At 40.3% G+C, this 17,008-nt stretch overlaps 1 protein-coding gene across 6 annotated transcripts in view; it reads right to left on the bottom strand.

Annotated features, from left to right (window-relative positions):
• HSDL2 (hydroxysteroid dehydrogenase like 2) overlaps positions 1–17,008 on the bottom strand; it is a 75,375-nt gene that overhangs the window by 17,676 nt on the left and 40,691 nt on the right. For all 6 annotated transcript variants that reach the window (XM_034664296.1, XM_034664292.1, XM_034664293.1 and 3 more), the window contains 3 exons: positions 15,602–15,700; positions 5,695–5,889; positions 3,600–3,671 (listed from right to left, as the gene is read on the bottom strand). In XM_034664296.1, coding sequence (XP_034520187.1) covers positions 3,600–3,671; positions 5,695–5,889; positions 15,602–15,700 — 366 coding nt within the window. The remainder of the gene's footprint in view (positions 1–3,599; positions 3,672–5,694; positions 5,890–15,601; positions 15,701–17,008) is intronic.

Raw genomic sequence — 17,008 nt, 5'->3', positions numbered from 1 at the left:
AAACAAGGAAGATACCTTTTCACATTTTTTTTATAAGATTTTTTTTTTTTTAGATTTTATTTATTTGACAGAGACAGAGACAGCCAGTGAGAGATGGAACACAAGCAGGGGGAGTGGGAGAGGAAGAAGCAGGCTCATAGCATAAGAGCCTGATGTGGGGCTCGATCCCGGAACGCCGGGATCATGCCCTGAGCCGAAGGCAGACGCTTAACCGCTGTGCCACCCAGGCGCCCCAGCTTTTCACATTTTTAAACCATTGGACCAGACTCTGGGCTTGTACCAGCTAGAAGAATAGGATCTGTCCCTCAGTTCTGTAATGACACCTTTAAAGAACGCCTCCATTTCCAAATCCAATTTCAAAGCCTGTAGTTCCCAAATATCAGAGGAGCAGACAGGAGAGGGAGCCTTGGTAGTGGTTCATCCTGGGAAGTACAGGCCTCAAAGCATTACTGATAAAAATGGGGAGGGGAAGAACCCTGGGAGCAGGGCACACAGGGGACAGGAGGTAAAAGAAGGTCCCATGTCAGTCTTGCGCACTGGCACTAGCTATGTGCCTAACAGGTACCACAACAGAAGCTACAGCTTCGAGAAAGGAATTTCACCAGATAGACAGGGAGTAGAGCCAAATGCAGCCTACACATCTCTGTCATCTGACTCTACTAGCTCTAGCGATAGCTCCTAATATGAAGATGAATTAACGGGAAAAAAATAACCTGATGCCTATGAAAAACAGTGTACCACAAGTAAGAGGAAAATTATCCTGAAGAGAAACAAAAAATCTCTCTCTAAAAATAATTTACTATGAAACCCACAAGAATTCCTCCACATGAAAACTCTAGGAAACAGGGGCACAGAGCATATGTAACTGGCCAGGATGAAAAGACAATGGAATAAAATGAAAAAGGAAACAGGGAACATGAGAAACCAAAAGTACAACAGCAAAATTAAAATAAACATTATAGGCCATAGGGAAGAGATGAAAGTGCCAAAAGTCTTTTTTTAATGGAGGCTCCACGCCCAACGTGGGGTTTCAATTCACGACCCTGATATCAAGAGTTGCGCGCTCTCCCAAATAAGCCAGCCAGGTGCCCGTCTAAAGTCTCACCAGTCATACAGAGTTCAAACATGAAAAGGTCTCCCAGAATGCAGAAGGAAAGAACAGTAAGACAGAAATAATAAAAGATGGTAACAACCACAGGGTAAAGGAAAAGGACAGCCAGGCTAAGAGTAAGTTTCTGGGGAGAACCCAGCACAAATGGAATAGAAGCAATTAAAACTATAACTAAAGAAAAACAACAACAACAACAAAAATAAACTGAACAAACCAACAAAACTCTGTGGACTCCCTGTGTCTCAATGGGGTGGGGGGAGGAGGGGAAATCAATGAGGAAAGGACAGTACTGTTTTTAATAGGAGAAAAAACACGAATTTAAAATTATGTGCGTAGTTTATACTTCATAGTTACAAATATCTTATATAAAACAAATATACACAGTACAAATAACCAGAAAAGGTACAATCAAATAGGATTATTTTTTAAAAAAGATTTTATTTATTTATTCAATAGAAAGAGAGACAGCCAGCGAGAGAGGGAACATAAGCAGGGGGAGTGGGAGAGGAAGAAGCAGGCTCCCAGCAGAGGAGCCTGATGTGGGGCTCGATCCCATAACGCCGGGATCACACCCTGAGCCGAAGGCAGGCGCCCAACTGCTGTGCCACCCAGGTGCCCCAATCAAATAGGATTATTAAATAGAAAGGTGAGCTGTTCCTCCTTGAGAATGAGGGATTATACACAGGCCTCTGAAGCCAACATACAGTGGATGTGGATATGGACTAAAAAAATCGCTGGAAAGAGATGTTAGATCCCAGGCCATATATACTGGACGATGACCTATATGAATATATTAATATATTTACAGAAAATATTGAATAGAATTGCAATGAACGAGGAAGAATAGGGAAAAGAGAGCTACAGTAGCAAATGCTCTCTCCAGCACCATATGGGGAAGAGAAGCTTTAGCCAAAGGAATGTGACTATCGTGACCTCGAGGATGAGGGCACCCCTCAAGAGGAGATGGATATATGGATTGCAGTCAATGCACTTGACATATGCTGATTCCACAAGCAAAATCACTCCTATTGAAATTTGATGCTAATAAACATTTATCTTACATTCTCCTTATCTAACCTCTCTTGTACTGATTCCGTGGTCATGAAACAACCTTCTGATTATGATTCCTTTCCCTACGTCATTATGACCCAAGGGAGAGAATGGGCTGATCACAGCAACTACATGCTTAGTCCATGAGATGGTAACTCCTTATTATTAATTAATAAATTGGTTTACTGGGGGGAAATACGATCATTTAAAGGACTTTAAGTATTCGGGAGTCAGAAAAGCAATTTAAATCTACTGGGCTTTGCAATCAGACAGCTATAAATTTAAATCCAGGTTTTGCCACTTGCATGATCTCAGATGTAAAACGAAGATAATAATACTTGCCTTGTAGGCTCACACTTGTTAAATGAGACAATGAATGCAAAGGACTTAGCATAGTGTTTGATACAGAGTAGTGCCCAATAAATATCTGTTGAAAAACAAAATGAATATACATAATCGATAAGTGGTTCTTACTTATTTAAATTTGGAATTTAAATGAGCTCAGATCCAATGTTAAGGTGATGAGCAAAAATCAGGATTTAGCTCTTGCCTGACCTGAAGACTAGACTCTTCCAGATTTTGATTAGCTGTGTATTTTTCAAGTTCTTTATGATACAAAAGGAAAGTTGCCATTTTTATTAAGTAATTTATTAAACCAGTTCCAAAAATTTGTACAAAGGAAAGACAAAGATAGAAAAGAGTAAGCTAGAAAAAAGGTAGGCACTAAAATGCACTGTGGTAGAAGGTTATATAAATCTGTTACAAAGGTATAGATGAAATTTGTTCTTGAGTTTTCTAGCATCTAAAGAACCTGTGATCACTTAGGAGATTCATAGTGTCTAGAAGATAAAAATAAGGTAAGGGCCCAGGAGAACAGCTATTCCTGCTAATAAAGCATGAGAGAGATTCTTCTCATGGGTATTTGTTAAACAGTGTTCCTTCTGACATCTTTCAGTGAGCTAGTGGCATAAGATCACACACAAAGACTAAACTTTGGACCAATTATAAAAACAAAATAAAGTAAAACCAAAATCTCCTCTGGAGTTAATTTCTCCCATAAAGTAGTCACACAGCACAAACTCTGAGAATGGTGTTAGGTGTACTTTGATGTGACATATTTTCCCTCAAAATAAAATAACACATCAACATGAAATACCTAAAGATAGTGCCAAAGTAAAGAAATAAAACCTTAAGAAGGGTTTGTTTTCTTTTCAGACTTTAAAAAAATCAAATGAAAAGAATATGTTAAGAATTTCTTGCTGATAGAAGGAAAAGACAACCTTCCTTGCTTGAATTAACTAAGACCATATATTACTTGTCTAGTTTAAATTACGAAATGGTTTGAAAGCATAAAGCAGAAATGTCCAATTGTATATTCTGAGAGAAATACATAGTTAGCATCTTTATTTTGCTATGTAAAATATGCTCTATGTCTTACCATGTGATTCCATTTTCTTGGTAATTGTATCTGGGTGTTCATCTAAGAAGAAATCTGGTAACAAAGGATGGCCTGGAAAATTGACCCCAAAAATACTCAGGTTACTATGATAATGTCAATACATTAAGATTTTAACACCTGTTTAATGAACATTATATCTGTTTTTATTGTAATGATCATTCTAGTGCAATGGAAAAGACTCCCAGGAGAACTGTCAAACTACTTGATCTTCACGAAGCTAAAATACTTTTCCCATCACCAAGTTATCCTCCTCTCCTATGGCAAACTTCATCTCTAAGAGCCAACCAAAGAGCCACCGGTTATGTTAAGCCCTCAAATGCTCTCCCAGGAGGCTTTGCCCCCTCCTCATCTATCCATGCAACCCTTCTGTCCTATATCCCTCCAAAGTGCTCAGGACTCATTTCTTACCTGGTCCCCTAAGAGAAAGGGTTGCTCATTAAGGACTTGTTTCCCATTTCTATCTGTCCATCTCTCCCTCTCAGGAGATTAAAAAAACTGGAGGTCAGAAATGCATTGGTCTTTGTTATATCCTAACACTTATCGAAGTACCTACTCATCTTATGTTCTCAACATTTGATAGGATTTTTAATCTTAAATCAAATTTAAGATTTTGTGCATAATGACACTGTGTCTTTAAAACCTAAAGTGACAATTACACTGTACCAGGACCCAGAAGACCTGGATCTGGTTCAGGTTCTGCCACTTAATTAGCTGACTGCTCTTACACAAAGACTAATAATCTCTTTGAGCCTGTTTTCCTACTGTAAATATTAACTACTGAATACTGCGATTGTATCATATGCCAGGCAATGTGCCAAGCACATTATACACATTATTACATTTCGTTCTTACAAAAATCTTGTATGGAAGCTATTATTGCCTTAATTTTACCAGTAAGGAAAGTGAAGCTCGGAGAAAGTGGGGGGCATGCCTGAAGTCACACCGCTAGCGAGCAGCTAACTGGACTCTGAACCTGGCTTGTCTTCTCCCAAACTCCACGTTCCTAATCCCTAAACAATACTGCTTCCCTCGCAGGATTGCTGTGAAGGTTAAATAGATAATGCATGTAAAACTGCCCTGTAAAACCGTAAAGAGCTATTTAATTCAGTTCAAACTGAAGAGACAGACAGGGATGACACAAATATAAACATATGGAAGCACAACTTAACAAGTAATATTTAGAATACACTTTAGCACCAATAAGGTTACTCTTGCTTATGGCTATATTGTCTACTATTTAATATAGACTATGGTTTATGCATAAAGTAAGAATGCCTGATCATTACCATCATGACCTGCAATTTCAGAGAGGAAGAATGATTTTTGAACAAGGGGGCCGTCTGAGAACTTCTTGAATCATAGTCTTGTACAAAGGGCAGACTGTGATCGCTCGCGTCAGTAAGCTAGCTACTCTAAGAGACTGCACTTAAGAGAAAAACATTTGGAAAGAGTCCATATTCCTAAAAAGTTTTCATAGAAAACTCACTCCTGTATCACCTACTACCACATCCTTGAATAAAGTGTTTACTCTGTGATTTGAAGATCAACTTTAAAAACCAATTTTCGGGGCACCTGGGTGGCACACCGGTGAGCGTCTGCCTTTGGCTCAGGGCGTCATCCCGGCATTATGGGATCGAGCCCCACATCAGGCTCTTCTGCTGTGGGCCTGCTTCTTCCTCTCCCACTCCCCCTGCTTGTTCCCTCTCTCGCTGGCTGTCTCTATCTCTGTCGAATAAATAAATAAAATCTTAAAAAAAAATAAAATAAAATAAAAATTAAAATTAAAAAAAAATAAAAACCAATTTTCATTTTTAGTTTCAAGATGTGGAAATGGGTAAATAGCTCATGTGCCTTCTGTATCTGACATCACTTAAAAAGCCCTCAATTCACTTCCATTTTTCCTTTCGCTCTTTTTGAAGTTGTGTTGGTATGGTCTTCCTCTTCACTGGGAGGATAGCTTTTAAAACAATATATTAGTTTTATGATCACACAAACATGCACACAAAACAGATGTATGTTCCTTGCAGGAAATGTAGAAAAATACATCACTACGTTTAAAAACTGGAAGCATTACCTGGTTTAATTGCATAGATGTCAAAATTTTTTATTCCTTCTTCTCTTAAGATATTTTCATCAATTATAAAGTTTCCAGTAAAAGTTTTTGGCTTTTTAAAAATGGAATAGGCAGCATCTGCAATGATATCAACTTTTCTACACTGGCTTTCAATGCCGGATCCTCCCAGCATATCCATAGCAGCGGTGTGGATGGCTGCAGAGAGAACACACACACGAACTCTAAATGAAACAAGAGGACTGTGGAAGTAACAAAAAAGACAGCTGATCTCTTTACTTCACAGGTGATGAAAACAAGATCCAGAGAGCTTAAGGGATTTGCCAAATGTTCTGACATAACTGGGTAGAACACACATTTCTTACTCTATACAACAGTGCCTTATAAAATAGAACTCCTGGGTAAGACTCACAGTAAAATTCAATTAGACTTCTGATTTAGAATGCTCAGGAATTTGCATACGATTCTGGAAAGCTAAGAAAGCCAGGGAGGTGTGACAGAAAAAGCACTGAGCAGTAAGTCAGGTGAGCAGGATTTTTCTGCTATGTTGTGCTTCTTGGCAAGTCACTTTAACCTCTACGGGGCTCAGTTTCCTGTCCCTAAATATGGAGCTCATTCCCTAATTTATTGTCTCACCCCTCTATTAGAATATAGGGGCAGAGGGACAGGGAGAAGCAGACTCCCTGCTGAGCAGGGGGCCCCACGCAGGGCTCCATCCCAGGACCCTGGGATCATGACCTGAGCAGAAGGCAGATGCTTCACTGACTGAGACACCCAGGCGCCCTTGTTTTAGGTGCATGTGATTTTTAAATTCTATGTTTTTTAATGAAGTAACTTGAAACTACCCATAGTACATTATTAATTATACATTGTCAAAATTGTGAACAGTAACTTATCTCAATTTTAGCTTATATTTCAAACAATGAAAGTCAACTTGTTTAAATGTACTTTAGGTTTCAGTCTCTAGTAATTTAAAGTTCTCTCCATACCACTGTTAAGCCATCATTTTAAATCATTACATCCTGGAATAATTTACATAATTCAATTCACAAGATGAAAAGTCTGTAGCTTTTAAGAGCCATTGACCCCTTTGCATTCATTCAACATATAGTGATTGAGTACTTACTATAAGTCAGGCATTATTGTAGGGATTGGGGACAAATAAGTTGATAAAACAGACAAAAGCACCTACCTTCGTGGTGATTATATTCTAGCATACATTCCTACTTCAAAGACAGCACAATTACTTTGAGGGATTTCCTAAAAGCACTGAGCTAGAAAATACGTCCCTACCTTATAACTCTAGTTCCTTTACTAGGAAGAAATTTTTTTGCTTAACCAATAGTTGAAGAGCTCTGGTTTTGCTCTTGATGTGATACCTTATTAATAAAAAACGGCAGCTAATATTTATCAAGTGTGCCCTATGCTGGGCATGCTGCTACATACTTTACATAAGTTATCTGAATGAATTCTATGAGGTAGGTACCGTTATTACTCCCATTTTACAGAAAGGAGCACTCATGCACAGAGGGGTTTAGTAACTCGTCCAAGGTTACAGGAGCTAGAATTCAAACACTTGACGCTTGACTTCAGAGCCAGGATCTTAACCACCATGAAACTAAAGGGTCATACTTTGCTAACCAACATTGAGTTCAGTTGTCTCACTCCCATAAACCGCAGAATTTTTCTTTTTCTTTTTGAGAGAGAGAGAGAGTGAGAGAGCATGCACACGGGCAGGGGGAGGGGCAAAGGGAGAGGGAGAGAGAGAATCCCAAGCAGGCTCCATGCCCAGCACAGAGGGTCATGACCCAAGCTGAAATCAAGAGTTGAACACTTAACTGACTGAGCCACCTAGGCACCCCAACTGTAGAATTTTTCTAAAAATATTTCAACATAGGGGCGCCTAGTTGGCTCAATTGGGAGGGCACATGACTCTTGATCTCTGGGTCGTGAGTCTGAGCCCCATGATGGATGTAGAGATTCCTTAAAATAAATAAACTTTTGGGACGCCTGGGTGGCTCAGTCAGTTAAGTGGCTGCTTTCAGCTCCGGTCATCATCCCAGGGTCCTGGGACTGAGACCCGTGTTAGGCTCTCTGCTCAGCAGGGAGCCTGCTTGCCCTCTCCCTCTGCCCCTCCTCCAGCTTGTGCACGCGTGCACACTCTCTCTCTCTCTCTCTCTCTCTCTCTCTCTCTCTCTCTCTCGGTCACTCTGTCTCTCAAATGAATAAATAGAAAATCTAAAAAAATAAATAAATCTTTTTAAAAATTTTCAATATAGTGTACCTTAAAACTATATGCATATGTGTACACTCTATGTTATATAGACTATATGAACAGTATAAGAATTCTTAGAAACTCTAAATTCAGAATATGGCATGGATGCATACATGTGTTGTGTGTGTTCGTACATATAGACGCATATACACAACCTAAGAACAATGAATGATTTCCCCAACCTATCTTTATTTCAGTAATCTTTCTACAGAAGATACAAAGAAGGCACAGATGCTCAAAGTCAAGAAATAAGCCAGATTCATTTTCAACAAAGGTTTTGCAATGTCATAGGCTACTCTAATAGGTTATAAAACTGACAACAGAAGCAGGTTCACAACAGGATACATCAAATGAAAATTCACTGATTTCTGGAAACGAAAATAAAAATTTTAATGAAATCTGATATGCCTTGGGTCACAAGAATCCTAAAGGTGACCCTAAAACTTAAGCATTATTAAGGAATAACTGGAGAAGTATCTAATAGCTTCCAACTGATTCTCCTGATTGCAGGCTGCACAAAACACAAAACAGTAAGAAGAGACTTAAAATCCACCGAAGAGGGGCACCTGGGTGGCTCAGTTGGTGAAACGTCTGCCTTCAGCTCAGGTCATGATCCCAGGGTCCTGGGATTGAGCCCTGCATCGGGCTCCCTGGCTCAGTGGGGAGTCTGCTTCTTCCTTCTTCCTCTGCCCCGCTCCCCCTACCCTGTGCTCTCTCTCTCTTCTCAAATAAATAAAATCTTAAAAAAAAAAAATCAACCAAAGATGTCCTTCCACATGAACACATAGAGTACATATCAGACTTTAAGCATCAGCACTGCCTCTGACTCCTCCTCATCTGGAGAGAAAGCATGTCTCACCTCTCTAACACCTGTCAGGCACAAACACACCCACATTCTTTGTGTACTCACTGAACCAAAGATATCGTTGATCATAAAGTGTACTGGTAAGAAAAAAGAACACTTGACAAATTCAACGATGGTACATGATCCACAGTAAGAGCACCCTGATATTAAAGATGTAAGAATGTGAAAACATGGGCATCCCAGAATCAACAAAATATATATGAACTGTTATCTAAGCAAGTTGGTAAGCAAGTCCCTTAAAAGACAGGGCAACTAGTTTTGGTTTCTAGCACCAGGGAGACCAGCCGTTACCTTATTACCCTGACCTCCCTGGTTAGCTGAGTTCCCACGTCTGCTTGTAATGTGGGACAGGTGACAGAGGATTGCAGCTGTTCTGTGATAACTTCTGTTATCTTCTCTCTGCTGCCAGTACCACAATCAGCAGCTGGATTCCCAGGCTCCTCAACCCAGCCCACGTGAGCTCTATCCCAAAGTGGACTTCCCTCTTCTACCCTCTTCTACCACACTCTACCACGCTCAAGAGGTAAGAGGCAGCAGGCATTCTGAAGAGCAGTCCACTTCCTTCCTTCCTCCCCTTCATATACACATATAAACTTATACTTCTGAAGCTGACCTACTGGGGCTTGAGAACCTCCTGTTGTTAAACCACTTAAGGACTGTCCTCTGACGCCTTCTCTGGATGTGTTGAATTCAATGGGGTGAGAAGTTCTAAATCCAGAAGGGAAAATGTAGCCAGTATACAGAAGGAACACCGAACCACAGACGACAAAGAGTGGACCAGGACACTGTTCCGATTGTGGTTAATGTAAGTTATACTGTGTCCATTCCATTAGGTGCAATAAATCTCATTTTCCTTGAAGGGAATAATGTTGGGAGATTACTTCTGGCTCCAGAAGCATAAAGAACTGCTCTATACAGTATAGGAAGAGAGAACATGTTTTTTAAAATAGAAGCCTCGCAAACAACCAGGAGCCTGGACATCCTCTCAAATCCATTTTCTTGCCGTAGTCACGAATAATGTAATATCTTAGCTAGTTTCCTGCCTCCTCTCTCCGCGACCTCACAAGCCACCCTACATTCAGATGTCAAATTAAACTTCTTAAACCTCATCACAACTCTAGCACTCCACTGCTCCTATTTAACCTCTGCTCTCCTGCTTCTAAAATTCAGAAGTGGCTCTATACTGAATACAAGTTAAAATTCAAGCTCCTAAACTTGGCAATCAAGACCTGGGACTTAGTCATCTATCTGCCCACAACAACCTCACAGCTACCCTCAACATTCCAGACAACTGCCCAAGTTCAGCGGGAAATAAAAAGCCCACAGTCTACCATACATACACCATTACCAAATTCCTTGACAGTTCCACTAAACACATGGTATTTTTTTTCCTATACCACAGGCTTTGTGGTTCCCTCCGCCAGGAATGCCTTGTCCAATTCTTCTTCTTGCTAATTCCAAAATCCCCTTGAAGTCCTACTTGAATTGTTTACTTTCATTAGAAAGCGTCCTTTCCTGACTTCTAACCAGACTACATAGTCTTCCTGCTCTCTTTCAAAAGTATCCTGTACATAATTCATCATGTCATGTACTGCAAGGAACAGGGCTGTAAATTCAGTTTACTGTGCCATTAAGTCTAGGCCCCAAATAATAACAATAGTTCTAAGATGTCTAGTAAAATGTCTAAAATGAACATCTCAAAGCTAAAGCAAAGATGTTGGAAGTGAACTGATTTCTTTTGTCAATCCTGGTAGTGTCCTCCACATTCGCTGTCATGCAATGTTCTGTTCAGAATGTCTGTTTTGGAGCTAGGCAGAAGGTAATCATACTGTACATTCATTAATTCATCAAATATTTACCAAATGTCTACAAGGACTAAATAAAATGAACAAAGCAGATAATGTCTCTACCTTTAAGAAACTTTCACCCTAGCAAGAAAAACATTAACGAAGTTATAAAATCAATAGTTTAATTACAAATGTTGTAAGTAACGTGAAGGAGATGTAGAGACTACTAAGTCAAGGGGTTAGTTCCCATTTTATAAGATCTATCAGCAACATTTGACACAATGCATCACTCCCCTTCTTCCTTGAAACATGTTCTTCCAGTGGCTTTCAGGATATCATACTCTAATTTTCTTCCCATCTTACTGTCCTATCTAGTTCTTTTTTTTTCCCTCCAAATTAGCTTTTCTTCTTCCCAATCTCTGAATGTTGCAATGGCCAATGGTCGTTTCTCTTGTTATATAGCAATTACATGTTGATAACCCACAAATTTCTATCTCCAATCTGGACCTCTCTCCTGACACCCACACTTGCAAATCCAACTGTCTACTGACCATCTCTCCTTGGATGCATAAACACAATGCCCCCAAATGAATTCCTAACCTTGCTCCCTAACCTGCCCCATCTGCAGCTTTCCCTATCTATTGGTTCCACCTTCAAAATACAGGAGAATCGGACCACTCTCCACTGCTTTTACTGCTATCACTCTGATCACAGCTACCAAGACGTATTGTCTAGGTAACTGCTATAGTCTCCAACCAGGTCTCTCTGTTTCCTGTTTCTCCCTCTGACTCTCAAGAATTTACTCCTTCCCCGCAGGCAGGTGGCCACCATGCTCATGGGGACCAGGGTCCGGCGCAAGACGCCCTCTTCTAGGGAAATGGGCGCAGCTGGAAAGGGGGCAGTCCCCTCACCCGAACCTGGTGCTAAACCATTTCCAGACGACCTGCTTCTGAGTAGGAGTTTTGAACATAGTAGCAGAGCAACTCCCTCGCTGAGATCTATTGAAAGTCAATCCTCGAAACAAGGGTTTGTTAAAACAAACAAAAAAAAACTATTCTTTTTTTGTTTTCCTTTTTAAGTAGGCTCCACACCTAAGGTGGGACTTGAACACATGGCGCCTGAGAGAATCGCGTGCTCTACCGAGTCAGCCAGACAGCCCCTGTACCCCGCCCCCCACCAAAGAATCGATTTTTAAGAGCATCCAGACAGATCCTTTAAAAAATTCAAGTACCATCACGTCCCTCCTCTGCTCAAAACCCTGCCAAAGGGGTGCTTGGGTGAATCAGTCGGTTAAGCAACCAATTCTTGATTTTGGCTCAGGTCATGATCTCAGGGTTGTGAGATCCAGCCCCATGTCGCTCTCCATGCTTGGCATCGAATCTGCTTGAGATTCTCTTTTCCCTCTCCCTCTGTCCCTACCCCTGCGTATGTGTGTACACACTCTCTCTAAATAAATAAAATCTTTAAAACAAAATAAAACAAAACAAAACCCTGCGAAAGCTTCCCCATTTCACTCAGAATAAAACCCCAAGTCTTGGCAAGGACCTACAACATCTGCTCCCCATTTCCTGATGGGCACCATCTCATTTTCTACTATTCTCCCCTCACTCCAGCCACACTGGCCTTCTCCCCGCTCTTTCATCATGCCAAGCATGCTCACTTCTTAGGACCCTTCCTCTGGCTATTTCCTCTGCCTTCAATGCTTCCCTCAGTTACCCTGTAGCTAACACATCCCCAAGGCAAACTCCAGCACCCCCTTCAAGTCTATGCTCAAATGTCACCTTCTCAAAAAGGCCAAACCTTTCTACTCTATTTAAAATTGCAACCTAGGGGCGCCTGGGTGGCACAGCGGTTAAGCGTCTGCCTTCGGCTCAGGGCCNAATAAAATAAAATTGCAACCTAGGGGTGACTGGGTGGCCCAGTAGGTTAAGCATTGACTCTTGACTTCAGCTCAGGTCATGATCTCAGTGTCATGAGATTAAGCTCCGTATGGGGCTCCATGCTCAGCAGGGAGTCTGCTTAAGATTCTCTCTCTCCTGGGTTCTTGGGTGGCTCAGCCCATTAAGCAGCTGCCTTCAGCTCAGATATGTGTCTTTCCCAATTATACTGTAAGTTCCAAAAGGACAGAGCTTCTTGTCCGTTTTGTTCTCTGATGTATCTTAAACTACTAGAGCAGAGGTTGGCACATAATTGGTGTCCAATAATGATCTATTTTATGAATAAAATCTATAATTCTTAGAGTCAGACTAGGCTTTTTTCTAACTTTGTTACCCCAGGATCCCAAAGACCTAAAGGTTAGAGGAGTGGACATGAGGAGGGAAGGACAAAATGCAGATGATGGTAACCAGCCTAAAGAGTAAACTTTAAGGGTAAGATATGCATCCCATTCATCTTAGTACCCCTTAATGCCTTGTACACAGGTAGACACTTCATAAATTATCTGTGGATATCTAATGAAAAATAGTACAGAGAACTGTGCCTGGCATATAAAAATGTTTGGAAGATGAATGAACAGGAAACGAAAAGTAACATAATAGAGGTACAAAAAAGGGAAAATACTATGTTAGGACTTCATTACCTGGGAGACCTCCCTTTCAAACTAACTTCCTGACTCTCACTATCTACCAACAACAGCAATGATTGAAGTGGAAGGAGGAGGAAGTTGAGAACGGATCCAGAGAAGGAAAGTCGTTGAAGAAGAAAGGCACAGTAAAGTGTGAGCTTTTAAAGTTTTTAACTGTGATCCATAATCAGTAACACGTTATGCCAACATGACTAAGAATACACAATACCTACATATACACACACTCACAAATACATATATATTCATTTACATATGAAACAATATCGACTATCTGCAATGCCCCCTAATATTCTCTATCTTATTCCACTAGAAATAAAACAACAAAATTCTGGCTGCTACCTTCTAACTCAATTTCACAATCCACAAAATTGATTTCATGACTCACCAATGAGTCCTGACATGCAGTTTGAAAAACACTATAGAAGCACTTTTTCGGTTTCATCTTTTGCCCCACTGCAAAGAATATCACTCTCCAGAAAATCTTAAAAGAACTGTGTCTGCTACAGAAACATAAGGGAAAATGAAGAAGCAATAAAACATGGTTCAGGTCCCATATGGGCCAGGGAAGAAAGGAATCTCGGTTAAAGAGCAGAAGAAAGGAATTTTTAAAAATTGATCCTTGGAGCCCTTAGAAGAAAAGAAAGGTGGTGACTACAGAGCTGGTTGCAACAGCTAAGTTCTCTTAAAAGTTACATTAGCAACACGCCCCCGTGCTCCATACATTCCCATCCATAGCCTCCCGTTTCCCCCGCATCAATACCATAGGTCACTGGCCCTTTCACTTCTGCTTGGAGTGGGTTGTAACATCCCTTCACCCAGTAGACTTCAGATGGGAACAAAGATAAAAAGAAATCCCTCAAATGTCCCTAAGCTAAAACTCTGGGCTAGTTTCACATTGTTGTATGTGGCAATTCAGCTCAAGAGCACTCGTACGTCTATAATGCTTTGCAAAATGCTGGATTAAATGTCTTTCCATGGCCAACTCTTACCAACCTTGTCATCCACTAGGTGAAAAGGCTAAAGTATCCAGAGTGCCCTGCACAACGTCTCCACATCATAACTGTCCAACAGATATTTGTTGAGCAATAAATGAATAAACAATATAATTCCAGAAGGAAGAAGAGTAGGAATAAACAATATAAAGGTCCTTACACAATAAACAAACATGTTAAAAGATACAATGGGGAGAAATTAGGAAAATCCAGAATGTTGGAAACTATAAATGACCTGGTTTTTCAAGAAATCAGTGGCAAGGAAAAAATATTAGAAGTGTTAACCACTATAAATGAAAAACATGTCATGTAAATATAATGTGTGAAACCTGTGTATATCCTGATTTGAATAAACCAACTGCAGAGAAAGTATTTGAGACACATGGATAGAGCTAGAGAATATAATGCTAAGCAAAATAAGTCAGTCAAAGAAAAATACCATATGATCTCACTCACATGTGGAATTTAAGAAACAAAACAAATAAGCAAAAGAAAAAGAGACAAACCAAGAAACAGACTCTTATTTGACAGAGAGTGAGGGCGAGAGAGCACAAGCAGCAGGGGCAACAGAGGGAGAAGCAGGCTCCCTGCTAAGGTTGATCCCAGGACCCTGAGATCATGACCCAAGCCAAAGGCAGACACTTAACCCATGGAGCCACCCAGGAGCCCAAGAAACAGACTCTTAAGTATAGAGAACAAGCTGACAGTTACTAAAAGGGAGGGAGTGGGGGGGATGGGTGAAATCGGTGAAAGGGATTAAGTATACACTTATCTTGATGAGCACTGAGTAACAGAATTGTTTAGTCACATCTCAAATTAATATAGTAATGAATGTTAACTATACTGGAATTAAAATAAAAAACTTAAAATAAAAAAGGTAGGTGGTTGTCTATAACTTTAATATCCAGAAGCACTTCTATACCCTAGCCCCAAACAGAAAATATAGTTTTTAAAAAAACATACCATCTAGTATTGTGGCTGCCCCAAGATGAGACTATGAGAATACTTTTCCTTTCCCAATCTTCCCATGCTCATATAAGCCCTTCAGAATTCAATGACTTCCATTTTGCCCTTACCCAACTCTCAAGTTTTAAAAAGAGAGTTTAGGGGTGCCTGGGTGGTGCAGTCGGTTGAGTGTCTGATTCTTGATTCTGGCTCAGGTCATGATCTCAGGGTCATGAGATCAAGCCCCAAGTCTCTCTCTCCCTCTGCCCCCCAACCTCCCCTGCCCCTCGCTTGTGCAGGCACATGCATGGCTCTCGTGCGTGCACTCTCTCTAAATCTCTCTCAAAAAAAAAAAAAAGTTTAACTTGTTTCCCACCTCAACCTACCTACCCAAGATGTATCTCAAAAGTGTCAGGACAATAAATGAGAATCCAATAACTGGATTTTTTTTTAAATACATACCTGTTTTAGGCCATAATGCATTGACTGCAATTTCACCCTTAAATTCTTCTGCCATTCCAAGCACACACATAGACATTCCATACTTAGCAATGGTATAAGCTGAAAGAAACCACAAAGAATAGTGCTTAATTAAGAAACAACTTTGTGAGTATAAATAACCACTCTCTTTCTTGGCTATACTGCTAGTAAAACAAGACCAAAAAGTTGCAAATTTAGTCAATTAAACAGAACTTCTTTTGGTTTTGCCTTGTGGCTTTCGATTCTAATTACCTGTCCAAATTTTAGTGAATTATGTACAAAGAAGAAGGATGTGATGTAACAATTTTAAAAGAGGCACCTCTACATAAAATTTGTAATTTAATGCACACTCACCTCAAATCATTAGTTTTCCGTGAAAGAAAAAGTACTTCATAGTATCTAACCAACTTTATTGAAGAATAAGTTATACACAATAAAACACACCTACTGAGACTTGAGGGAGCTTTCTGGAATGATGGAAATCCGGATCTTGATTTGGGTATTGTTTATGCAGGTATATACATTTGTCAACATTCATCCAAATGAACCATTAAGATCTGTGCATTTTATTGAATGTAAATTATACTTCAATGTTTTAAATTACAGATAAAAGTTTAAGAATCTAGTTTCCAAAGTGCTACTGATTATGCATAGAAAATTGAATGTTGAATGCTATGTAAAAACTGTAATTACATCACAGAAACACTGATTTTTTTTTTTTTAAGATTTATCTATTTATTTATTTGACAGAGAGAGAGAGAGAGACAGCCAGCAAGAGAGGGAACACAAGCAGGGGGCATGGGAGAGGAAGAAGCAGGCTCCCAGTGGAGGAGGGAGCCCAACGAGGGGCCCAATCCCAGTGATGAGGGAACAGAAGGCAAGCTGAGGACGAAGCAGAAACTGAAACCCCGCAACCCCCCCCTCCATGGGATGTATGTGACATTCCTCAGGCACTCCTGGCTGCCCTAAAGGACAAAGAAATAGTTAACCTATAGACACCACAATCCTGCAAGACTTAAGTCTCCCTCAGTTTTACAAATGTCTTTAGCAGTTTACAAGAACGAAGCATTTCTATCAATAACCTAGCTTCCGGAAGGGAATGTAGATAACGATTAAATGTCCTTATAATCTGCAGCCTCCAGGAAGTTCCCAGCCATCTTAATGTTAATGCCTTGCTAGAGGGCAAAACCACCTTAACTTGACAATGGCAAGGCCTCCGGTATCTTGTGAATCTTCTCTAACATATAAAAGTATTTTCTCAACCTCCCTTTTTCCTTACCTCCCCCAACCCCATGGTATATAACAGCCACCCCTCACAACCCTGGGGCAGCAGTTCTTTCTGCCCACGGGTCCTGTCCCCGGACCCCGTGCTTTAATAAACCACCAATT

The sequence above is a fragment of the Ailuropoda melanoleuca genome, chromosome 7, assembly GCF_002007445.2.
Source record: "Ailuropoda melanoleuca isolate Jingjing chromosome 7, ASM200744v2, whole genome shotgun sequence".
Lineage (NCBI taxonomy): Eukaryota > Metazoa > Chordata > Mammalia > Carnivora > Ursidae > Ailuropoda > Ailuropoda melanoleuca.
The sequence above is the reverse complement of the archived record's forward strand: the minus strand, read 5'-3'. Positions and strand labels throughout refer to the sequence as shown.